The 25,731-nt window shown below is 50.2% G+C and overlaps 1 protein-coding gene across 1 annotated transcript in view; it reads left to right on the top strand.

Annotated features, from left to right (window-relative positions):
* Positions 1–25,731, top strand: part of LOC107110346 (thrombospondin type-1 domain-containing protein 4-like) — a 519,752-nt gene that overhangs the window by 306,560 nt on the left and 187,461 nt on the right. Inside the window, exons 8-13 of the mRNA XM_015411125.1 lie at positions 327–502; positions 4,227–4,323; positions 6,205–6,447; positions 12,864–12,993; positions 15,306–15,510; positions 21,784–21,957. Of these exons, the coding sequence (XP_015266611.1) occupies positions 327–502; positions 4,227–4,323; positions 6,205–6,447; positions 12,864–12,993; positions 15,306–15,510; positions 21,784–21,957 (1,025 nt within the window). The remainder of the gene's footprint in view (positions 1–326; positions 503–4,226; positions 4,324–6,204; positions 6,448–12,863; positions 12,994–15,305; positions 15,511–21,783; positions 21,958–25,731) is intronic.

Here is a 25,731-nt window from a genome sequence, read left to right as displayed (position 1 = left end):
CCTCTTCTTCTTCTTCCTCTTCTTCTTCTTCTTCTTCTTCTTCCTCTTCCTCTTCTTCTTCCTCCTCCTCCTCCTCTTCTTCTTCTTCTTCTTCTTCTTCTTCTTCTTCTTCTTCTTCTTCTTCTTCTTCTTCTTCTTCTTCTTCCCCATCTGTGCCACAGGCCAGTTGGTCGGTTATGCTACTTTCTCCTTCCACTTCCTTCATCCCCTCTCTCATTATATTGCCTCCCTTTTCATAAAAGGTAACTGGTGTGCTCCATTGTCCTTCTGCAGCCATTGCTTTGAGCGTTGGTTTAAACGTTGCCTGTGTTGCTTTCATTTTTCAGCGCTTCGGAGCCGATCGGGGAGGTCTATCATCAACGGGAATTGGGCGATCGACCGACCCGGGAGGTACGAGGGAGGAGGGACCATGTTCACGTACAAGCGCCCCAATGAAATCTCGAGCACCGCGGGGGAGTCCTTCTTGGCGGATGGCCCCACCAACGAAATTCTGGACGTCTATGTAAGCTGCAAATACTTGGCGTAGCTTTCTTTCCACCAACCACCAATGTCATGTTCTCTTAGTATGATAAAACTGTTGGGTAAATAAGGCGTGGCGATTGGAGTTGCTAATCAAAATAAGGTTCTTTATCTAAATCTATTAGGAAGGGGGGGAACCGGGAAAGTTCGAATAAAATAACAACATCCTAAGCTACGTATTCATACAGCAAAGTAGGCTAATACGTACCACAAGTCTCTAAGAGGGAAAAGTTAAAAACTTGGGTGAAGCCACTGAGCAAGTAACCTCTGTTCTAGAACCTGATAAAAGGGTTGGAACACTTTCCTTATGAGGAAAGGTTAAGGTGCTTAGGGCTCTTTATCTTGGAGAAACGATGACTGAGGGGTGACATGATTGAGGTTTGTAAGATTATGCATGGGAAAGAGCAGGTAGAGAAAGAGGTACTTTTCTCCCTTTCTCACAATACAAGAACTCGTGGGCACTCCATGAAATTGCTGAGTGGTCGGGTTAGAACGGATAAAAGGAAGTACTTCTTCACCCAAAGAGTGATTAACACTTGGAATTCACTGCCACAGGAAGTGGTGGGTGCTACAAGCATGGACGGCTTCAAAAGGGAATTAGATAAGCATATGGAGCAGAGGTCCATCAGTGGCTATTAGCCACAAGGTATAGATAGGGGCTCTGGGGCAAGTGATGCTCTGTCTTCTTGGTGCTTGGGGGGGGGGTCAACAGTGGGAGGGCTTCTAATGTCCTGGCCCCACTGGTGGACCTCCTGATGGCACCTGGTATTTCTGGCCACTGTGTGATACAGAGTGTTGGACTGGATGGCCCATTGGCCTGATCCAACATTGGCATCTCTTATGTTAACCTTAATAGGAAGAAGCTCGAGCTCATTGATCAACCCAAACACTAATAAATTAAAAGCCATCCAATCAGATTCTCAAACACACCCGTTAACACACAGGGCTGGCTCTGAGCCAGGTTGCACTTCCAGGGCAGCTCTCAGGTAGAATCATAACAAATATGTTAACCTTACAATGACTGAAATGTAGATCTTTTTATTTATTCACCCGTGCTGAAAAATCCCGGGCACAGAGAGGGACCCCCCACACACTGGCAGCCAGGTAAGACCTGTCAACCCTAGTTTCCAGAGGTATGGGGTGTGGTTACTTGCTGCCAGCTCCTCATAAGCTTGAGTACCCAGCATCAGGGGTCATTTCCTGCGGAAGTGCACAGGAGCAGAGCTCCGGCAGTAAGGAGCCCAGGGGGCGGGCACATACAACAAGCCCCGCCCCCTGCTCCCAGCAGCCCTCAGTCGGGCCACGAGGAGCAAGAAGCAGCCAGGTAAGTTGCAAAGGCCCCATCCCACCGCCTGCCTTCAGGTACAAGCTCTCCCTCCTCTGTGAGGGCAGATCTGCGCATTCCCCCCCACACACACACAATAGCTAGCAATCCAAAACAGTCCAGTGGCACCTGAGCAGTGGGCGTTGCCTTCTGACACACCTCCGGTGATGTCGGGGTGTGTGGCATATGCAAATAAGTCATGCTAATGAGTTATGCTAATGAGCTCCTGCACCTCTTTGTCTATGAAATGACCCCCTGCAAGTACATATATAAAAACACAACCTAAAGTGCGAGTACATCATGATAATAATGGCGAGGCGTCAGTAGCTTAAAGTACGGTCAGCCATAACTGGTCTGGGTCATATCGGCGTATGTGCGTTATCGATGGTGGTGTTTATAGTAGGGTCAGGGTGCAGCTCCCTAGCTGAAAGCCTGGTGGAAGAGCTCCGTCTTGCAGGCCCTGCAGAACTGTAAGAGGTCTCGCAGGGCCCTGATCTATTGTTGACATTATTTTAACCCTGTTAGCTGCCTTAAGCCAGCGTGTCCGGCAAGGCGGGATATAAATAGAAATAATAAATAAATAATAAATAAAGTACCTCTCAAAGTAAGAAATAGATAGCCTTGAAACAAATACACTCTCCTGAATGTTTTAAGAATTCAACTCTGTATATATTAGAAAGTTTTTACCTCAGCGATCTCAAAACCTTGACTATTCCATTTATACATATATTCCCTGCCTGTTTAATAAAATCTTTATTCTGTTTTTGAAAGTTAATTTGCCTCAAGTGCCATTTCTCAGGAGTTTAAAGAAAACTGGACAGATCCTGAATTTTCAGTAGAGCTCCTGAGCTGAGAAAAAGCCTAAACTAAATATCTCAAACATAGGGTGGGACAGTTAAGTCTTTTATGACAAAGAATATATACATGCTACTATAGGGCAACTCAGTCACTGAGGGGAAACAGAATTTTTGGTAGGAAAAATCTGCCAGACAGTTGGGGAGATTCAGGGATTCATCATATTAGGCAACATGCCTTGCCTTAGATGGTCAGCCTCTGAACCCCAGTGCCAGAAGGCAGCATTAGGGGAACGCCTCAGCCTCTATGCCCTGTTTGGTGTAGTGGTCAAGTGCGCAGACTCTAATCTGAGAGAACCAGGTTTGATTCCCAACTCCTCCACTTGCACCAGGCTGGATGACCTTGGGCAAGTCGTAGTTCTGATAAGAGCTGTTCTTGAAAAAGAGCCGTTTCTGTCAGAGCTCTCTCAGCCCCACCTAACTCAGAGGGTGTCTGTTGTGGAGAGGGGAAGGGAAAGGAGTTTGTAAGCCACTCTGAGACACCTTTGGGTAGCGAAGGGCGGGGTATAAATCCAATCTCCTCCTGCTGTTGCTGACCCTCCAAAGGAGGCTGGACTAGATGGACCCCTGGTCTGATCCAACAGGGCTCTTCTGATGTTCTTATGAAGGCCTCAGCCTCTATGCCCTGTTGTTGGCCCTCCAGAGGAACTGGTTGGCCTCTGTGTGAGACAGGAGGATAAACTAGATGGACTACTGGTCTGATCCAGCAAGGCTCTTCTGGTGTTCTTATGAAGGCCTCAGCCTCTATGCCCTGTTGTTGGCCCTCCAGAGGAACTGGTTGGCCTCTGTGTGAGACAGGAGGATAAACTAGATGGACTACTGGTCTGATCCAGCAAGGCTCTTCTGGTGTTCTTATGAAGGCCTCAGCCTCTATGCCCTGTTGTTGGCCCTCCAGAGGAACTGGTTGGCCTCTGTGTGAGACAGGAGGCTGGTCTAGATGGACCCTCACTGGTCTGATCTTGCAAGGCTCTTCTGATGTTCTGAATCTTGGTCTCATAGCTCTACTTTGGGAATCAGCCCAACCCAAGCATAGCAGTGGCAGGGGAGGCTGAGGAGGTCGAGAAAAGGGGATAACAATGCACAAGGGGGAGAGGGTGGGAAAGCAGATGAAACTCCCTGCCCCCAGAAGGAGAAGTCTCTCTACCCAGAAGAGATAAGACTGCACTGTGTGCAGGGCTTTCACTGTGGCCCAGAATGTGGACTTAAGGCCTGAGGTTAGAGGTTCCTTCTCTGTAAGCCTGAAAAAAGAACAAAGATCCTAGCTCTCTTCTTCTTCTCCTTCTTCTTCTTCTCCTTCTTCTCCTTCTTCTTCTCCTTCTCCTCCTCCTCCTCCTCCTTCTCCTCCTTCTCCTTCTCCTCCTCCTCCTTCTCCTCCTCCTCCTCCTTCTCCTCCTCCTTCTCCTTCTTCTCCTTCTTCTTCTTCTTCTTCCTCTTCTTCTTCTTCTTCTTGGTTCCTGCTCTTTTAAGGCAATACGGAGCCCATATTCCCACTTTTGCCTACATGCCAATTGGGGTCCTTTCTCTTTTAGATGATACACCAGCAGCCCAACCCAGGTATCCATTATGAGTACATCATCCCAGGTCCCAATGTCATCAGTCCTCAGGTGCCTCTTCACAGGCGGCCAGGTAAGTCACTTGCTTTGCACAGACTGTTTTTCTAGCTTAGGTGTTCCGCTGGTGGTGCACTTGGGTTGCAGGAGACGGGAAACTCAGTGATGTGAAAGGACAGCAAGACAGACATTCCGTTCACCTTTGGAGGCTGGACTCCTACAGGAACGGGAATGCAGCCGATGAGCAGTAGGTTCAGGGCAGGCAAAAGGAAATACGGCTTGACACAGAGAGTGGTCCAAGTGTGGAATTCACTGCCAGAGGGTGTCGTGATATCCACAGGAATACACAGCGTTCAAAGGGGATGAGATAGATCCATGAAGTCTATCAGTGGCTATCAGAGGGGAACCTCCACATTCAGAGGCACTAAACATCTGAATCCCAGAGCCAGGAGGCAACATTGGGGAAGACCTCGGCCTCTGTGCCCTGCTGTTGGCCCTCCAGAGGAACTGGTTGGCCACTGTGTGAGACGGGATGCTGGACTAGATGGACCCTCACTGGTCTGATCTGGCAGGGCTCTTCTGATGTTCTGATGAAGGCCTCGGCCTCTGTGCCCTGCTGTTGGCCCTCCAGAGGAACTGGTTGGCCACTGTGTGAGACGGGATGGTGGACTAGATGGACCCTCACTGGTCTGATCCGGCAGGGCTCTTCTGATGTTCTGATGAAGGCCTCGGCCTCTGTGCCCTGCTGTTGGCCCTCCAGAGGAACTGGTTGGCCACTGTGTGAGACGGGATGCTGGACTAGATGGACCCTCACTGGTCTGATCCGGCAGGGCTCTTCTGATGTTCTGATGAAGGCCTCGGCCTCTGTGCCCTGCTGTTGGCCCTCCAGAGGAACTGGTTGGCCACTGTGTGAGACGGGATGCTGGACTAGATGGACCCCTGGTCTGATCTGGCAGGGCTCTTCTGATGTTCTGATGAAGGCCTCGGCCTCTCTGTCATTTCCGCCCCCCCCTTTTTGCTTCCTACTGTAGCTTTATTTTAAAAGACATGCACAGACACAAGACGTTTCCGTTTTAAAACAGGATCCATTACAACTTGGCACTGTCAGATGTGTCTTCACACAACATGCACCTGGTAGACCCAGAGATACGCAAGGTTTCCTCTGAAGTTAATACAGAGCAGCCAGGATTTAGTATTTTGCCGAGCCCTGCAGAAATTGTGCTCATTGTTAGTTCCAGAAAAATAATTAGCAAGGTTGTCTGCTCCAAGAAACATCCCGACTGCAACTCAAAAAGCCTCTTTTTTTATAGAACTGCCCTGTCATAAAAAACAATGATATGTCTATCTGGATTAGCTTTGCCAGACTTCTTGCCAGTTCTAACTCTTTTAAATTCTAGAACAAAGTTGGAGTCCAGTGGCACTTTTAAGACGAACAAAAGTTCTATTCAAGGTATTTGTTCGGAAGTGTGCCTGCACGCGAAAGCTTATACCTTGAATAAAACGTTGTTGGCCTTAAAGGTGCCACTGGACTCCAACTTTGTTCCGCTGCTTCAGACAGACACGGCTACCCACCTGAATCTATCTTTAAATTCTAGTAAGATGATATTGTTCACCTTTCTTTGTCTTGACCCATGAGGGGTCTGGGCGCTCGAAGAACCAGAGACCTCAGTCATAAACGTTCTTCAGACTGTACCTCGTTCCAAACCTTTAACTGATGATCTGTGTGTAAACCAGATGGCCGACAAACGTCTGAAAAATGGAGTGCCTTCTTCCGAAAGAACGAAACAGCCGCTGAGTGCAGATTTACCCTGTACTGCTACCTAAAGCATCATTGTTAACTTGGATAAGTTTATAGGCTGTTGAGGGGGATGTCACCTTCTGGTCTCAGTTGGATCGGCTCAGAATCGAGAGAGAGATGCTCATTATTTTGATTTGTCGCTGTCTCCCGCCCCCCCAGGAGAGCCGTTCAACGGCCAGCTGGATGTGACGGAGAGTGTGAATTATGAGGAGGAAGATTTGCATCGGGAGACAGGCACTCACGTTGGGCAGCCCAGGGGGACATTCCCGGCCATCCAGCCAGGCCGCTTTCCTTCTCTTCAGCCGGACAACCAGGTGCCGGTTGGTCAGCCCCCAAGGCGAAACAGAGAGCACAACTGGAAACAGGTCGGGATGACTGAGTGCTCCACGACATGTGGGAAAGGTAAGCGGCTCGTGGCGCATGCGCAGCCCCGATGGGTTTTTGACCTTGAGGGACCCCAGTTTTTCTGAAAACAGAACTGTGTGATCAGGGAAGAAGGCAGGAATTGTGTTTGAGCCAGTTTGGTGTAGTGGTTCGGAGCACGGACTCTAATCTGGGAGAACCGGGTTCGATTCCCCACTCCTCCCCATGCAGGTGCTGGTGTGACCTTGTGTCAGTCACAAGTTCTCTCAGAGCTGTTCTCTCAAAGGCACGTTCTCTCTTATCTCTCTCAGCCCCACCTACCTCACTAGGTGCCTGTTGTGGGGAGAGGATGGGAAGGCGGTTGGAAGCTGCTTTGGGACACGTGGAGCCTGCTGGGTGACCTAGGGCCAGTCACCGTTCTCTCTTATCTCTCTCAGCCCCACCTACCTCACTAGGTGCCTGTTGTGGGGAGAGGATGGGAAGGCGGTTGGAAGCTGCTTTGGGACACGTGGAGCCTGCTGGGTGACCTAGGGCCAGTCACCGTTCTCTCTTATCTCTCTCAGCCCCACCTACCTCACTAGGTGCCTGTTGTGGGGAGAGGATGGGAAGGCGGTTGGAAGCTGCTTTGGGACACGTGGAGCCTGCTGGGTGACCTAGGGCCAGTCACCGTTCTCTCTTATCTCTCTCAGCCCCACCTACCTCACTAGGTGCCTGTTGTGGGGAGAGGATGGGAAGGCGGTTGGAAGCTGCTTTGGGACACGTGGAGCCTGCTGGGTGACCTAGGGCCAGTCACCGTTCTCTCTTATCTCTCTCAGCCCCACCTACCTCACTAGGTGCCTGTTGTGGGGAGAGGATGGGAAGGCGGTTGGAAGCTGCTTTGGGACACGTGGAGCCTGCTGGGTGACCTAGGGCCAGTCACCGTTCTCTCTTATCTCTCTCAGCCCCACCTACCTCACTAGGTGCCTGTTGTGGGGAGAGGATGGGAAGGCGGTTGGAAGCTGCTTTGGGACACGTGGAGCCTGCTGGGTGACCTAGGGCCAGTCACCGTTCTCTCTTATCTCTCTCAGCCCCACCTACCTCACTAGGTGCCTGTTGTGGGGAGAGGATGGGAAGGCGGTTGGAAGCTGCTTTGGGACACGTGGAGCCTGCTGGGTGACCTAGGGCCAGTCACCGTTCTCTCTTATCTCTCTCAGCCCCACCTACCTCACTAGGTGCCTGTTGTGGGGAGAGGATGGGAAGGCGGTTGGAAGCTGCTTTGGGACACGTGGAGCCTGCTGGGTGACCTAGGGCCAGTCACCGTTCTCTCTTATCTCTCTCAGCCCCACCTACCTCACTAGGTGCCTGTTGTGGGGAGAGGATGGGAAGGCGGTTGGAAGCTGCTTTGGGACACGTGGAGCCTGCTGGGTGACCTAGGGCCAGTCACCGTTCTCTCTTATCTCTCTCAGCCCCACCTACCTCACTAGGTGCCTGTTGTGGGGAGAGGATGGGAAGGCGGTTGGAAGCTGCTTTGGGACACGTGGAGCCTGCTGGGTGACCTAGGGCCAGTCACCGTTCTCTCTTATCTCTCTCAGCCCCACCTACCTCACTAGGTGCCTGTTGTGGGGAGAGGATGGGAAGGCGGTTGGAAGCTGCTTTGGGACACGTGGAGCCTGCTGGGTGACCTAGGGCCAGTCACCGTTCTCTCTTATCTCTCTCAGCCCCACCTACCTCACTAGGTGCCTGTTGTGGGGAGAGGATGGGAAGGCGGTTGGAAGCTGCTTTGGGACACGTGGAGCCTGCTGGGTGACCTAGGGCCAGTCACCGTTCTCTCTTATCTCTCTCAGCCCCACCTACCTCACTAGGTGCCTGTTGTGGGGAGAGGATGGGAAGGCGGTTGGAAGCTGCTTTGGGACACGTGGAGCCTGCTGGGTGACCTAGGGCCAGTCACCGTTCTCTCTTATCTCTCTCAGCCCCACCTACCTCACTAGGTGCCTGTTGTGGGGAGAGGATGGGAAGGCGGTTGGAAGCTGCTTTGGGACACGTGGAGCCTGCTGGGTGACCTAGGGCCAGTCACCGTTCTCTCTTATCTCTCTCAGCCCCACCTACCTCACTAGGTGCCTGTTGTGGGGAGAGGATGGGAAGGCGGTTGGAAGCTGCTTTGGGACACGTGGAGCCTGCTGGGTGACCTAGGGCCAGTCACCGTTCTCTCTGAACTCTCTCAGCCCCACCTACCTCACAAGGTGCCTGTTGTGGGGAAAGGAAGGGAAGGCGGTTGTCGGCCCCTTTGAAGAGTCAGGCGAAAGGACCGGGTAGGAGGTGATGTGAAAGACCTTGGCCTGAGACCCTGGGTCAGTGGCAGCGCATCTGCTCGGCACACAGAAGGTCTCAGGTTCAATCCCTGGCATCTCCAGTTAAAAGGACCAGGCAGGAGATGGTTAAGTGCGCAGACTCTAATCTGAGAGAACCGGGTTTGATTCCCCACTCCTCCACTTCCACCTGGCTGGATGACCTTGGGCAAGCCGTAGTTCTGATAAGAGCAGTTCTTGAAAAAGAGCAGTTTCTCTCAGAGCTCTCTCAGTCCACCTGCCACACAAGGTGCCTGTTGTGGGGAGAGGAAGGGAAAGGAGATCGTAAGGTTCTCTGAGACTCCTTCGGGTAGTGAACAATGTTCCCTCTAAGCTGTGGAGTCTTGTGAGCAAAATGTCTACTTTGTGAGCTGCTGGCATTAAAGTTGTGAGCGAATGATTTGGCTACTGCATAAATGAGCTTGCTCTGGAGTCATCCTCCCTGAGCTAAGACAAAAATCTGTGAGCTGGAGGCTAAAATTTTGTGAGCTAGCTCACACTAACTCAGCTTAGAGGTAACACTGGTAGTGAAGGGCAGGGTATAAAAACCACTCCTCTTCTACCCTCAGTGGGGACGTGCGTTCTGAGGCACATTGGAGAGCTTGTTCTTATGCGCCGCTAGCCCAACCAAACAAGCATACACCGACCTTCTTCCTATAAAACGCACCAGTTTGTGCAACTCAGTTTTGGGGAATGTACGAATATGCCGCTTTTCATTTCATCTGGGTTTGTAGAAACCCTTGCTCCTTTCCCCATGTTTTCCTTGCTCCTTTCCCCATGTTCGGTGGATCTTTATGCTGTTTTTATTCCATTAAGAGTAGCAATTTGGAGACAGGCAAGGAGTGACACTTAGCAGGAAAGAGGAGGCATGGTCCTCACTCTCCTATCTAATCGTCTTCCTGCTGTGCCCTTTGGGGTCTTCTTCCCTTCTTCTTTGTACACCAGACATGGTCTTTTCCAACAGTTTATAAAACTTTCATGTAGCCAGTTTGGCGTCGTGGTTAGGAGCGTGGAGTCTAATCTGGAAGAACTGGGTTTGAGTCCCCACTCCTCCGCGTGCATCTGCTGGTGTGACCTTGGGTCAGTCACAAGTTCTCTCAGAGTGGTTCTCTCAAGAGCAGTCCTCAAAAGAGCTCTCTTAGCCCCCACCCACCTCACAGGGTGTCTGTTGTTGGGAGGGGAAGGGAAAGGGGATTGTAAGCTGCTCTGAGACTCCAAGTGAAGGGTGGGGTATAAATCCAATCTCCTCCTCCTCTTCTTCTTCTTCCCACTATGACAACTGACTTCCAGATAGAGCTCAGTTTCCCTGGAGAAAATGGCTGCTTTGGAGGGTGGACTGTACGGCATAGGACTTTACTGAGTCCCCTCCCCAAACCCCTCCTCACCAGACTCCACCCCCCAAAAAACTTCAGAAGAAGAAGAGAAGAGATTAGATTTATACCCTGCCCTTCACTACCCAAGGGAGTCTCAGAGCGGCTAACAAACTCCTTTCCCTTCCCCTCCCCACAACAGACACCCTGTGAGGTCGGTGGGGATGAGAGAGCTCTGACTGAAACTGCTCTTTTTCAAGGACAGCTCTCGTCAGAACTATAGCTTGCCCAAGGTCACCCAGCAGCTGCATGTGGAGGAGTGGTAGGAGAGCCAGTTTGGTGTAGTGGTTAAGTGCGCGGACTCTAATCTGGGAGAACCGGGTTTGATTCCCCACTCCTCCACTTGCACCTGCTGATGTGATGGTGTAGTGGTTAAGTGTGCAGACTCTAAACTGGGAGAACCGGGTTTGATTCCCCACTCCTCCACTTGCACCTGCTGTGACCTTGGGTCAGTCACAAGCTCTGGCACAGCTGTCCTTGAAAAAGAGCAGTTTGTGTCAGAGTTCTCTCAGCCCCACCCACCTCACAGGGTGTCTGTTGTGGGGAGGGGAAGGGAAAGGAGTTTGTAAGCCGCTCTGAGACTCGAAGTGAAGGGCGGGGTATAAATCCAATCTCTTCTTCTTCTTCTTCAAACCCGGTTCTCCCAGATTAGAGTCTGTGCACTTAACCACTACAGAAACCCAGCACTGCCAACCCTATGTCTCGGGTAGTGAAGGGCAGGGTATAAATGTCTTCTTCTTCTTTTTCTCCTCCTCCTCCTCCTCCCTCCTCCCTCCTCTTTCCTCCTCCTTCCTTCTTCCTCCTTCTTCCTTCTTAATGGGGCCGTCCCTCTTTCCCAGACTTGGATTGCTCACTCGCCCTCATTCCAAGCGATGGATCTTGGCCAGGCTTACGTCGGAGTCCCACCTGCATTGGCAGAGAGCTTGACATCCTTTAAGAAACTCATAGCATCGAAGCGAGCTCTCCCTGGGTAGGGAAGGTCTGTGCTAAACACACACACACATACACCCCGACCTATCTCAGCTTGCCAAAGGCAACAGCGTCACAGCGGTTGATACGATTCCGGGGCCAACCGAGGCAGGGCTGCCCTGTAGGTGCTTCCCTCTTTGCCCGAGGCGGCCAGCTCCAAACCGCAACCCAGGTGCCTGGCTTCGAAGTCAGCGGGGAATGGGGATGGCTGTGAAGAAGCAAGTTGGTGGCGAGGGGGGACGTTGCGCCCAGAAGGTTCGCTGCTTCATGGGAAGCAGCAGGATTCAGAGAGGGAGTCCACACACGGAGGACGGGGCCTGCCGCCAGAAGTTATATATTTCCTGCAAACTCCACCAGGAGAAGCGAAAAAGGACTCTGGGAAGTAGAGGTTTTTTGGAGGCCAACCATCCATCGGTACTCACCGAAACAGCAGTGATTTGTTTTTGTTTTTCTGACCAAGAGTTAAATGAATTAAAATGTTTAGGCCTCACATTTCCTTCCCGCTCAAGTCTGAAGCCTTCTTCAAGTTTCCAGTTTGGTGTCACGGTTCAGAGCACGGACTTCCCGCCTTCCTAGTGGAATGCGCCAGGGAGTGAGTTCTGGACCTTCTGCTTATAAAGCAGGTGGTCACCTAGTGAGACACGGCCCCGGAGCCTTTACACCCCAAGACCTTTTTTCATCCACTCCTCCTTATCCTGTTGTTGGATTTCTAGAGGAACTGATTGGCCCCTGTGTGAGACAGGATGGTGGACTAGATGGACCACTGGTCTGGTCCAGCAGGGCTCTTCTGATGTTCTTATTGGGGAAGGCCTTAGCCTCTGTGCCCTGTTGTTGGCCCTCCAGAGGAACTGGTTGGCCACTGTGTGAGACAGGATGGTGGATGAGATGAACCACTGTTCTGATCCAGCAGGGCTCTTCTGATATTCTTATGAAGGCCTCAGCCTCTATGCCCTATTGTTGGTGCTCCAGAGGAACTGGTTGGCCACTGTGTGAGATGGGATGGTGGACTAGATGGACCACTGGTCTGATCCAGCAGGGCTCTTCTGATGTTTTTATGAAGGCCTCGGCCACCATGCCCTTTTGCTGGCCCTCCATAGGAACTGGTTGGCCACTGTGTGAGACAGGATGCTGGGCTAGATGGACCACTGGTCTGAACCAGCAGGGCTCTTCCTATGTTCTTATGAAGACATCGGCCTGTCTGCCCTGTTGTTGGCCCTCCACAGGAACTGGTTGGCTGCTATGCGAGACTGGATGCTGGGCTAGATGGACCACTGGTCTGATCCAGCAGGGCTCTTCTCATGTTCTTATGAAGGCCTCTGTGCCCTGTTGTTAGACCTTCAGAGGAACTAGTTGGCCACTATGCGAGACTGGATACTGGGCTAGATGGACCACTGGTCTGATCCAGCAGGGCTCTTCTCAGGGCTTTTCTGTTTTTTTCCTGGGGCAGCATGCTGGAACAGAGTTCTAGATCCTCTTCAACAAAATTCTTTTTAAAATGTTTAAAAGTTCGTGAGTTTTCAGAATACATACTGAAAACTTCATTTCCCTCTTGAAAGTTTTGGCACCTCCCCACCCCCCTCCAAAAAAAGCCCTGGCTCTTCTGATGTTCTTATGTAGCATCCTCCACTGTCCGTAGTTAGTTCGTAACCTCTTTTGCGAAAGGACCGGTATTCTTTTTTGGTTATGTGCCATGCCGTGTGCATGATGTTGGCACTGTGTCAATAAACAGATACCTCTGCCACAGATCGGGTCCCCTCCACTTCTTTTAACGTCATTTTTCTTATCATCCCAGGGTCGCAGTATCCCATCTTCCGCTGTGTGAGCAGAAACACTCATGAGGAAGCGACCGAAAGCTACTGTGACCTCAGCACCAAGCCTACGCCAGAAGAGGAGGCCTGCAACGTCTTCCCTTGCCCGGCCTTGTAAGAGTCTCTCCCATTTGTGTGTGTGTGTGTGTAACGGACCCCTGAAACATAAAAAGATAAAAGGCACTGATTTGTGAGTTGGCTAGTTGATTAACTAAAAGAGCCTTGGTTGATTGAGCTGCGGATCCAAATCTCAAATGAAATGGAACAACGATGGCTGAACAGACAGTGTCTGAGAATAAGGCACCTTCTGGGCCAGTTTGGTGTATTGGTTAGGAGCAGTGCTCCCGCTAAGCTGTGGAGTCCTGTGAGCAGAAATTCTGCTTTATGAGCTCCTGGCATTAAAGTTGTGAGCGAGCGATTCAGCTACTGCATAAATTAGCTTGCTCTGGAGCCCCCCTTCTAGAGCTGAGACAAAAGTGTGTGTGAGCCGGAGGCTAAAAAACTGTGAGCTGGCTCACACTATCTCAGCTTAGAGGGAACACTGGTTAGGCGTGCGTGGAGTCTAATCCAGGAGAACTGGGTGTGATTCCCCACTCCTCCACATGCAGCTTGCTGGTGTGACCTTGGGTCAGTCACAAGTCCTTTCACAGCCGTTCTCTCATGAGCAGTTCTTGAAAGGGCTCTCTCAGCCCTGCCTACCTCATATGTTGTTGAGAGAGGAAGGGAAAGGAGTTTGTAAGCTGCTCTAAGACTCCGGGTGAAGGGCAGGATATAAATCCCCTCTCCTCCTCCTCCTCTTCTTCTTCCTTTGCTCTGCTGTAAACAGGATGCTGAACCAGATGGACCATTGGTCTGATCCTGCAGGGATATTTTTGCTTCCTTAAGGGACAGATGACACCATTAGTGCAATCCTAAGCATAGTAATGCCCTTGTAAGCCCATTGACTTCAGTGGACATAGAGGGGTGTAACTATACTTAGGATTTCACAGTTAATCCGAAACAGCCTCTGGAAGCAAGCTGGTTTTAGAGGGTAGTCATGTTGATCTGGAGTAGAATAGCTAGATAAGAGTCCTAACCTTAACCCTGACCCTGACCCTAACCCTAGGTATTTGGGATCTTTTTGGCCTCTAAAATGTTACTGGACTTGAATCTAGGAAGCAAGATGGTGGCTTAGCGCACTGGCAGCTGGAACCACGGTGGGAGATCCCATGCCCTTTACATATCTAGGATGGACACCAGAATGTGAAATTAGTTATACATTTCTGCCTCCCTTCTGTTCTCTTGCCCTGACCGGGACAGCCCAGGCTAGTCCAATCTCATCAGATCTCAGAAGCTAAGCAAGGGTGGCCCCGGTTAGTACTTGGATGGGAGACCACACAGGAAGCCCAGGGTCACGACACAGAGACAGGCCATGGGAAGCCACCTCTGATACGTCTCTTGCCTGAACTCACACCTTATTAGACACGCCTACCTCATCTTCAGAGAATGCTAACAAACGTCTCTTGCCTTAAAAACAAGTCTGAACTCACACCTTATTAGACACACCTACCTCATCTTCAGAGAATGCTAAGTCTGCAGTCAATTGACACAAAGCTGTTGGAACAGTAGATTTTGTTGTTCAGCCACACCGTCGAGTCCAACTCTTCGCGACCCCACGGACCACATCACGCCAGGCCCTCCTGTCTTCCGTCGTGCTCCGGAGTTTGCTTAATTTCATGTTCGTTGCCTCGACAACACTGTCTAACCATCTCATCCTTTGCCATCCCCTTCTTCTTTGACCTTCAGTCTTTCCCAGCATCGGGGTCTTCTCCAGTGAGGGCTCCCTTCTCATTTGGGGGCTAAAGTGTTTGAGCTTCAGCTTCAGTATCTGGTCTTCCAGGGCACAGTCAGGGTTGATGTCGTCCCCTTCTTCTTTGACCTTCGATCTTTCCCAGCATCAGGGTCTTCTCCAGTGAGCGCTCCCTCCTCCTTTGGTGGCCAAAGTAGGTAGCAACAAGCAATTTGTAGTTATAGTTGTAGACAAAGAACAGAAATAAGCAGAGTGTTGTAGTTATTGTTAACTTCATTTATAGAACACCTTTCTCAGAGACTCAATGTAGTAGTTTTAGTAGACTTGATCTCTAACCTGGATGGGACAGGCCAGCCTTATCTGTTCAGATCTCGGACGCTAAGCAGGGTCGGCCATGGCAAGTATCTGGATAGGCAACCTCCAAGGAATACCAGGGGCGTGACGCAGAGGCCGGCAATGCCAAACCACTTCTGAAACATTTATTGAATTAAAAAGAGGTCTAGCTCGCCACCTAGTGGTGCATAATGCTAAAAAAGAGCTAGAGCTTCTGGCTGCTAGAAAATCTTAGGGTCTCCTAGCTATTCTGCGCCCAATGTCATATGAAAATAATAATTATTATTATTCTGCTACCTCCTAGCTGGGACATCGGGGAGTGGTCGGAGTGCAGCAAGACGTGTGGCCTGGGAATGCAACACCGCCAAGTCCTGTGCCGGCAGATCTACGCCAACCGCACCCTGACAGTCCAGCCGCACCGCTGCCACCACCTGGAGAAACCGGAGACAACAAGTACGTGCCAGCTGAAGATCTGCAGCGAATGGCAAATTCGGACAGAATGGACACCGGTAAACAGGAACGCTTCGTGGCGCAAAGCCTGCAGGGGTCTGTGTTCCAGGAGTGCCAGCAGGGCTTCTCTTGGCCTCTGCCTGCCTTTACCCTGCATCCATTCTAAACTTCTATGCGTGATCTGTACAGGAGTTATCACTAGGCTCTTGAGCATGGCATCCATGCATGGAGGAAGTGTACACATACATGCCCCCTCCCTGTGATCAGGAATCCCTGTCCTGTGATTAGGCAGTCAACCCCTGAATCCCAGAGCCAGGAGGCAACATCGGGGGAAGGCCTCAGCCTCTCGGCCCTGTTGTTGGACCTCCAGAAGAAATGGTTGGCCACTGTGTGAGACAGGATGCTGGACTAGATGGACCACTGGTCTGATCCAGCAGAGCTCTCTTTATGTCCCTATGAGCGGAAGGACTTGGCCTCTATGCCCTGTTGTTGGCCGTCAAGAGGAATTGGTTGGCCACTGTGAGACAGGATGCTGGACTAAATGGACCATTGGTTTGATCCGGCAGGGCTTTTCTGATGATCTTATGAAGGCCTAGGCCTCTATGCCCTGTTGTTGAACCTCCAGAAGAACTGACTGGCCACTGAATGAGACAGGATGCTGGACTAGATGGACCACTGTTCTGATCCAGCAGGAGTCTTCTTATGTTCTTATGAAGGTCTTGGCCTCTGTGCCTGTATTTGGACCTCCAGAGTAACTACTTGGCAACTGTGTGAGACAGGGTGGTGGACTAGATGGACCACTACTCTGATCCAGCAGGGCTGTTTGAGAGCCTCGACCTCTATGCCCTGTTGTTGGCCACTGTTTGAGACAGGATGCTGGACTTGATGAACCACTGGTTTCATCCAGCAGGGCTCTTATATTCTTATGAAGTCCTTGGGCCTCTATACTCTGTTGTTGGCCCTCCAGAGTAACTGCTTGGCCAGTGCGTGGGACAGGATGCTGGATTAGATGGACCACTGGTCTGATCCAGCAGGGCTCTTCTGGTGTTCTTATGAAGGCCTTGGTCTCTCTGCCCTGTTGTTGACCCTCCAGAGGAACTGGTTGGCCACTGTGAGAGACAGGATGCTGGACTAGATGGACCCCTGGTCTGATCCAGCAGTGCTCCTGATTGTGGGGATGGAGCATGCAAGTGCATACTTCCTCCATGCACAGATGCTGATCTCAAAACTGGTGACCACATATAGGCAAGGAGGAGGGCCACCAAGCTCATGTGGGCTCCCCCTCAGTGTGCATTGATTCAACACATGTATGGGTCATGCGTAGAGGGCCAGTGTGGCAACTTGTCAAATGTTTTACAGAGAGGGAGAATCCATGGCACGGCTGCCCTTGGAAATGATGGCAGGTTCAAATCACGCAAGAGGCTGGAGCACCTTGCCCCTGAGCCACAACAGTTTTGGGCCATGTTAGTTCTGAGGAAAGCCTCCTAGATATTTTGGAGTGGATGGCAGGAGCGTATTTCCTTTTCTTAAAAAAGTAAACCCTTGGAAAATGGCAGAGTATCGATATACACAAAAGTCTGTTAGATCAAATTCCTGGTAGAATGGTTGCACAAACGCACAAGCAGAGAAGAAATTTGCGTTAAATGTACTTTTGAGGGAAGGCCACCCCCCCCAAAAAAAACATATCCCTTCTTTAAAATGACAGAAAATGTGATTGGGTGTGTATTGGAGCAAGGTTTGGAGCTCCTGGTTGTTGACGACACAGGCGCTGTCCAATGAGATGCCTGCAACAGTCACTCGGACAGCAAAAGGGGCACTTCCTGGAACAAAAGTTGGCCAGTTACCTGCAGGATTATTCCATAGAATCTGGCTTGTGTTCCTCTCCACTTGCCAACTCAATGTCACTTAGACCCCGCTTCTCAGATGCAGTTATTCAATTAGTTTATGCCTGATTATAAAGAGAGAGAGAAAGCATTCCATTCAGAAAAGGATTTTTTTGTGGGGGAGGAGGGGGAATATTCCGAAAGGGAGAGGGAACATTGTGCCGGGCTATGGGTCGAGTTTTGTTTTGCGCCTCCGTCCTGGAATTCAAGGAGGTCCCCAATTCGGAAGACGCTTCCTGATCTTAAAAGCAAACACATGGCTGAAGAATGCATGTGGGGTGGCCGCTTATCCAAGCATTTAAAAAAACCCATGAATGAGGTCGCCTTTGATCTTGAGAGAGGGGAGAGATGGCACTGTAGCCGGCCTGGAATGATTCCGCTGTTAGTAATCAGTTCTTTTTAAAAAATAAAATAGCTTCTGGTAAGCAAGGGGGGGCGTTACAGAAGACTCTTTGGGGTTGCTAAGAATAGGGCCCTTAATTAGGCAATAGTATCCTCGATGCCCTGTTTAGCCCTGACCTAGAGGGCTCAAGCTAGCCCACTTTTGTCAGATCTCAGAAGCTAAGGAGGAAGAAGAAGAAAAGGAGGAGGAGGAGGAGGAGGAGATTGGATGTATACCCCGCCCTTCCCTCGGAGACTCAGAGCAGCTTACAAACTCCTTTCCCTTCCCCTCCCCACAACAGACACCCTGTGAGGAAGGTGGGGTTGAGAGAGCTCTTTCGGGAACTGCCCCTGAGAGAGCAGCTCTGAAAGAACTTGTGACTGACCCAAGGTCACACCAGCAGCTGCATGTGGAGGAGTGGGCAATCATATCCGGTTCTCCCAGATTAGAGTCCGCGCACTTAACCACTACACCAAACTGGCTGAAGAAGAGGAGGAGGAGGAGGAGAAGATTGGATGTATACCCCGCCCTTCACTCGGAGACCCAGAGCAGCTTACAAACTCCTTTCCCTTCCCCCTCCCCACAACAGACACCCTGTGAGGTAGGTGGGGCTGAGAGAGTTCTTTCGAGGACTGCCCTTGGGAGAACAGCTCTGAGAGAACTTGTGACTGACCCAACATCACACCAGCAGCTGCATGTGGAGGAGTGGGGAATCTTTCAGAGCTGTTCTCTCAAGAGCAGTCCTCGAAAGAGCTCTCTCAGCCCCACCTACCTCACAGGGTGTCTGTTGTGAGGAGGGGGAAGGGAAAGGAGATTCTCAGCCGCTCTGAGTCTTTGAGTGAAGGGTGGGGTATAAATCCAATCTCCTCCTCCTCCTCCTCTTCTTCTTTTCAAGCTAAGAGACGTTCAGAGGTGGCTCGCCATTGCCTGCCTCCACATCACAACCCTGGTATTCCTTGCAGGTCTCCCGTCCAAATACTAGCCAGGCCCGACCAATGTTCCCTCAAAGCTGTGGAGTCCTGTGAGCAAAAATTCTACTTTGTGAACTACTGGCATTAAAGTTGTGAGCGAGCAATTTGGCTGCCACATAAATTAGTTTGCTCTGGAGCCTTCCTTCCTGAGCTAAGATAAAAATGTGTGAGCTGGAGGCTAAAAATCTGTGAGCTAGCTCACACTAACTCAGCTTAGAGGGAACACTGGACCCGACCCTGCTTAGCTTCTGAGATCTGAGAAGACCAGGGGTAATTTCCCACAAGCGCTTCTCCGCGCTCACTCTTCTCTTTGGCCCGGTGGTACGTGTCAATTTCACACAAGCTGCTGCGCGGCCGCATTTTGCCCCACAGCTTCGTGCGATTTCCCCCGCGTCTACTCAATCCTGTTTTTTGCGGATTGAGTAGACGCGGGGGTGTATAGTTTCTGCCCCCCAGGCCAGTCCAGGGATGGGGGAAAGAATTCTACACTGGCACAATACATTACACAATAACCCAGAGGAGGTAGGCTCTCTGGATTTCAGAACACTATAGCCACCAGGAATCTCTATGATTAATCCCTCACCAGCCTGAGATTAGAGATCCCCAGAATCTCAGCGGGCATGTGGGTTTTACACAACTCTGTCTAGAGCTGCACAGTTAATCTTACACAGGTAGCACCATTTGGCAAGCAGCAGGCACAGGAAAAGGGCTTGGAGTGCAATTACCACAATCCAGACACTATTTATAAACCAGAATAAAGTTTATTCAGCACAGACTTAGCACAGACTAGAAAGGATTCAAAATAACAAAGCTTATGGCTCTTGGCCCTAACTAGACATTAGAGATATGCATAATTACCAACTTCAGGAATCCATAGTCCAAGATTGTCCATTGTGAAAAAGTCCATTAGGTCCCATCTTTATGCAAGCATGTAGCCATGTACTCAGCTCCAAAGCAATCCTTTGTCTCTGTTAGGAGCCACATGGTAGCATAGCATCTCAGATGGACAGACACACCAGTAGAGATCACAGGAACAGAAGAGAGAGAGAGATTTTCTCTCATTGGGAATGACCAGATATAGTGCAATTCCAGTCTTCCAATTAGCCCTGGCCAGGGGCCAATTGAAGGAGACCTGGGAGTGCCCAATTGTAGAGTTACCATGGGAACAACTTCTGAATGGTCAGTTGTCTTGAAGGCCACACCCGCAGTTATGTGATCCCCCAAGCCCCAACTCCCATAGTGTACGTGCTGTTTCTGGCATGCTAGCCTAGCTTCCAGCACGAGGTGTGAAGCTATGTGGTTTATGGCATGGCAATAGAGCTTCTCTGACCAAATGTTCAAGCCATTTGGTTTCAATAGGAAATCAACACAGCAGGGGATCAGCAAGATACATTCCAGGGAAGACATGAAGCCTATAGAAATCAATATTTCTATACAGGGGGGAATCGCACGAAGCTGCGGGGCAAAATGCGGCCGCGCAGCAGCTTGTGTGAAACTGACACGTACCATCGGGGCAAAAGGGAGGAGTGAGCGTGGAGCAGCCCTTGTGGGAAATCACCCCAGGATAGCCTGAGCTGAAAACCTCATGGGGGTTGCCGTGAGTCAGCTTTTACTTGGCAGTCATGCCCACCTTCAAGGCAAAAGTAACTACGGAAGCTATGTGCAGTCAAGACTCACAGGGTGGGATTACCAGGACCTCTTCAACAGGAAAATGTTGAGAAGAAAAATCAATTCTCTGTGAGTTTTGGTGCTCGATATCCTCCAAAGATACTCTGGGTTGGCAAATGTCTGGGAAAGAGCTGAGAATTTGATATTCAGGACTGACGTTTGATGCTCAAGGGCTTAGTAACTGCTGTAACCATTTCGCCAGTCCCCAGTCAAGTGTCTTACAATCTCTTGCAACAAAGCTTTGTCCGTTTTATAGCCGCTCTGAAAAAAGCTAACGGGAAGAAAGAGGGTTTATTTGAAAGGTGGTGTTGGAGGTTTGATGGATACCGTGGGCTGCCAAAGGACAAATCAGGGGGTTCTAGATCAAATCGTGTCTGAACATGCCCTAGAACTTAAAACGACTGAACTGAGGGTATCGTACTTTGGTCCCATTATGAGAAGCCAAGAGTCACTGGAAAGGACAATAATGCAAGGAAAAGTTGAAGGCAGTGGGAAAAAGAGGAAGAGCTGGGGGGTGTCCTGGCCCCATGGCTGGACCTCCTGATGGCACCTGATGTTTTTGGCCACTGTGTGACAGAGTGTTGGACTGGATGGGCCATTGGCCTGATCCAACATTGGCTTCTCTTATGTTCTTATATGGAGCAGAGGTCCATCAGGGGCTATTAGCCACAAGGTATAGATGGGAACTCTCAGTCTGGGGCAAGGGATGCTCTGTATTCTTGGTGCCTGGGGGGGAGGGACAGTGGGAGGGCTTCTGGTGTCCTGGCCCCACTGATGGACCTCCTGATGACACCTGGTCTTGATGGGCCATTGGCCTGTTCCAACACTGACTTCTTTTATGTTCCTATATGGAGCAGAGGTCCATCAGTGGCTATTAGCCATGAGGTATAGGTAGGAACTCTCAGTCTGGGGCAAGGGATGCTCTGTATTCGTGGTGCTTGGGGGGGCAACAGTGGGAGGCCGTCTAGTGTCCTGGCCCCATGGCTGGACCTCCTGATGGCCCCTGGTATTTTTGGCCACTGTGTGACAGAGTGTTAGATGGGATGGGCCATTGGCCTGATCTGGCTTCTCTTATGTTCATAAATTTGCTGCAGTCTTGAATTCTTCTAACTAGGAAGGTCTTCTTAAGGTTTAACTTAACCTCTGTGTGCGTGTGGGTGTGGGTGAAGTTCCAGGAAGTCACTTTTGACTTATGGTGACCCTATGATTTAATGTCCTCCAAAGTGTAGCCTACTTTCCAAAAACTCATTGGCCATGATCCTGGGCTCCCCTGTAAAGATAGCCACCCATTTTTACGTAGGGCTGAGGAATGTGTGGAATTGAGTTGAGTCCGGAGATTTGTGGATGTCGGCAAAATGTGATTAAACTCTACCAAAGGTCCATAAGGATGTGTGCCACCTCACCCACGTTCTTTTCCTGTTGTTTCAGTGTTCGGTGCCGTGTGGCGTGGGCCAGCGGATGCGAGACGTGAAGTGTGTGAGCAACCTGGGAGATGTCGTCGATGATGAGGAATGCAACATGAAACTACGGCCGAATGACATTGAGAACTGCGATATGGGACCCTGTGCCAAGAGCTGGTTTCTCACAGACTGGAGTGACCGGGTAAGGCCTGGAGTGACAGGTCAAATGGATGGGTGGACTACTGCAGATGCATCTACTTTGTTCTCTTGTAGGTAGCTTTGTTGTTGCCAATGGTCCCAAACAAGCCAGGCTATTTCACACTTCTCTATTTGGTGCAATATACTTTTCTTGCTTTCCTCTGATAAGTACATAAGAATGGTAGAAAGGCCCCGTAGATCAGACCAGTGGTCCAGCTGTTCCAGCATCTTGACCGAGAGAGTGGCCAATGACTTACTCTGGAGGGCTGAGGCCTTCATAAGAACATAAGGAATGTCCTCCTGCTGGATCAGACCAGTAGTCCATCCAGTCCAGCATCCCGTCTCACACAGTAGCCAACCAATTCCCCTGGAGGGCCAACAATAGGGCAGAGAGGGCGAGGCCTTCATCAGAACATCAGAAGAGCCCTGCTGGGTCAGACCAGTGGTCCATCTAATCCAGCATCCAGTCTCACACAGTGGCCAACCAGCTTCTCTAGAGGGCCAAGAATAGGGCATTGAGGTGAGGCCTTCACAAGAACATCAGAAGAGCCCGGTTGGATGAGAGCAGTGGTCCATCTAGTCCAACATCCTGTCTCACACAGTGGCCAACCAGTTCCTCTGGAGGGCCAACAATAGGGCATAGAGGCTTTCATTAGAACATCAGGAGAGCCCTGCTGTATCAGACCAGTGGTTCATCTAGTCCTGCATCCTGTCTCACACAGTGGCCAACCACTTACTCTAGAGGTCCATGGTGACGGGTCTGGAGACCATGTCCTATGAGGAATGGTCGAAGGAGCTGCGTATTTTAAGTCTGGAGAGAAGATTGAGAAGTGATATGATAGCCATCTTTCAGTATTTGAAGGGCTGTCTTATAAAGGATGGTGCAGAGCTGTTTTCTGGTGCCCCAGAAGGTCAGACCAGAACTGACAGCTTGAAATTAAGTCAGAAGAGTTTTCGACTAAACATCAGGAAGAACTTACTGGTGGTTAGAGTGGTCGCCCAGTAGAACAGGTTTCCTCGGGAGGTGGTGGGCTCTCCTTCTTTGGAATTTTTTAAAGCAGAGGCTAGATCAGGGGTGTCGAACTCATTTGTTATGAGGGCCAGATCTGACATAAATGAGACTTTGATGGGCCGGGCCATGTGTGTCATAAAATGTAATGCCAGGTAGCGGAGAGATAAACTTTATAAAGGACACAAACACAAAGGGTGTTTTTTTACTTAAAATAAAAACATGCTTAAAACATGAGCACTCTTGCAATATTTTATTTATTTAACGGTGTCTGATAACTGACACCTTTTGCTCTGAATCATTGCATCAAAATGTCTGTGCTGTTGCAATCCTGAGTATGCTGTTCAGGTGTGTATCTGTAAGCTGGAAACCTACGATGATGCAGCAGCAGCAGAACTGGAAGAAGAAGCAGGAGACAGCAAGTTCCACTGCGGGCCTGATAGAAGCCCTCCAGGGGCCTGATCTGGCCCGCGAGCCGCATGTTTGACACCCCTGGGCTAGATGGCCATCTGACAGCAATGCTGGATTTAGGCAGATCAGGAGAGGGAGGGCAGGAAGGAATGAGTCAGCGCTCAGGTCTCGTGGCCCTTTCTTACATGCCCAGGGTAATGCCGATTGCAACTTTGAGTCAGGAAGGGATTTTCCTCCAGGCCAGATTGGCCCAGGGGTCCTGGAGATTTCTTCTTCCCTCTGAGCATACAGCAGGGGTCACTGTGGGATTGGGGGGGGAATGTAGCTGTGAATTTCCTGCATTGTGCAGTGGGTTGGACTAGATGACCTCTGGTATCCCTTCCAGCTCTATATTCCTGGGTTTCCTGTGCTATATATGCTGCTTGAACTGACTGGAAACACTTTACTTTGGTAGCTCTCTGTCTGTGATGCAGCTGCTCCCCGGGCGTGGCGCAAATTGCGGTCTGGGTTGCATATTTGATGGATCAGGTGGGTGGATGATTTTGCCTCTTGAGTGGAAGGGGTGGATGATTCTCCAGGACTTCCCGAACTCTGTGAGGTCTACCCTGCCAGTCTGTTCCAACGCCAAGGTCTTGTTTGCTGAGGCGTAGGCTTCAAAAGACTTGTCCTTAAAAGCGTTTCATTTCTAATTTATAACCACCAAGTATTTTTTCTCTCTCTTTATTTACTTTTTTAAACTGGGGAATGAATGGTTTTTAAAAATAAATTTGTTGGAAGGATATTTCTCTTGCAAAAGAATGGTCCTTGGGGATGTTGAAACAGAAATGTGCCAACTGAAACACTCAGAGCTGGATCCAATGGTGGTGTAAAGCCACCCACATAAGAACATCAGAAGAGCCCTGCTGGATCAGACCAGTGGTCCATCTAGTCCAGCATCCTGTCTCACACAGCGGCCAACCAGTTCCTCTGGAGGGCCAACAACAGGGCATAGAGGCCCAGGCCTTCATAAGAACCTCAGAAGAGCCCTGCTGGATCAGACCAGTGGTCCATCTAGTCCAGCATCCTGTCTCACACAGTGACCAACCAGTTCCTCTGGAGGGCCAACAACAGGGCATAGAGGCCCAGGCCTTCATAAGAACCTCAGAAGAGCCCTGCTGGATCAGACCAGTGGTCCATCTAGTTCAGCATCCAGTCCCACTCAGTGGCCAACCAGTTCCTCTGGAGGGCCAACAACAGGGCAGAGAGGCCCAGGCCTTCATAAGAATATCAGAAGAGCCCTGCAGGATCAGACCAGTGGTCCATCTAGTCCAGCATCCTGTCTCACACAGTGACCAGCCAGTCCCTCTGGAGGGCCAACAACAGGGCAGAGAGACCCAGGCCTTCATAAGAATATCAGAAGAGCCCTGCCGGATCAGAGCAGTGGTCCATCTAGTCCAGCATCCTGTCCCACACAGTGACCAATCAGTTCCTCTGGATGGCCAACAACTGGTCATAGAGGCTGAAACCTTCCCCTGATGTTGCCTCCTGGCTCTGGGATCCAGAGGATTAGTGCCTCTGAATGTGGAGATTCCCCTCAGTCACCATGGCTAGTAGCCATCGATAAGACTTCTCCTCCATGAATCTGTCCCATCCTCTTTGAAAGCTGTTTATTCCTGTGGCCATCACTACATTCTCTGGCAGTGAATTCCACATTGGAATCACTCTCTGTGTCAAGTAGTATTTCCTTTTGTCTGTCCTGAACCTACAGCCCATCAGCTTCACTGGATGCCCTCAAGTTCAAGTCTTTTGGGAGAGGGAGAAAAATTTATCTTTGTCAACTCTCTCCACCCCATTCATAATTTTATAAACCCCTATTATGAACCAGATTCATTGTGGGTTTATTTTTCGTTATGTTTTAGAGCTCGCCCTTTCACACACAGGTTCAAACACATGACTTCAGGGTTTTCCCTTACACCAGAGAACAGCTGTTAAAACATTTTCCCCCACTTGTATGCCCAAAGGATAAGTTGTGAACTTTGAGCTATCGCTTCAGTATGTTCTTCCATTTATTTATTTATGTTCAACCAGAGAATCTATCAATAAAGCAGCCAGGGTCTATTAGCAGTACAGCCGCCGTGGTTTATTGTTCGATTCAAAAAAGAAACAAAGGGGTGTGTTGCTTCTTCTCCGCCATAACGATTTCCAAATGTTTGCTACTGTGCCAGGTGCAATACGCTGGCTGTTCTTGCATTATTACACTGGCAGGTTGACATTTAAGAGGGGACCTATATCTATTTATTTAAATCTATACCTCGCCCTCCCTGCCTCGGCATAATAACATTCAGTATCATAAAACCTCTAAAACAATTAATTAAAACC

The sequence above is a fragment of the Gekko japonicus genome, unplaced genomic scaffold, assembly GCF_001447785.1.
Source record: "Gekko japonicus isolate JY-2015 unplaced genomic scaffold, Gekko_japonicus_V1.1 scaffold796, whole genome shotgun sequence".
NCBI lineage: Eukaryota > Metazoa > Chordata > Lepidosauria > Squamata > Gekkonidae > Gekko > Gekko japonicus.
This window is presented reverse-complemented; position numbering and strand designations above follow the sequence as displayed.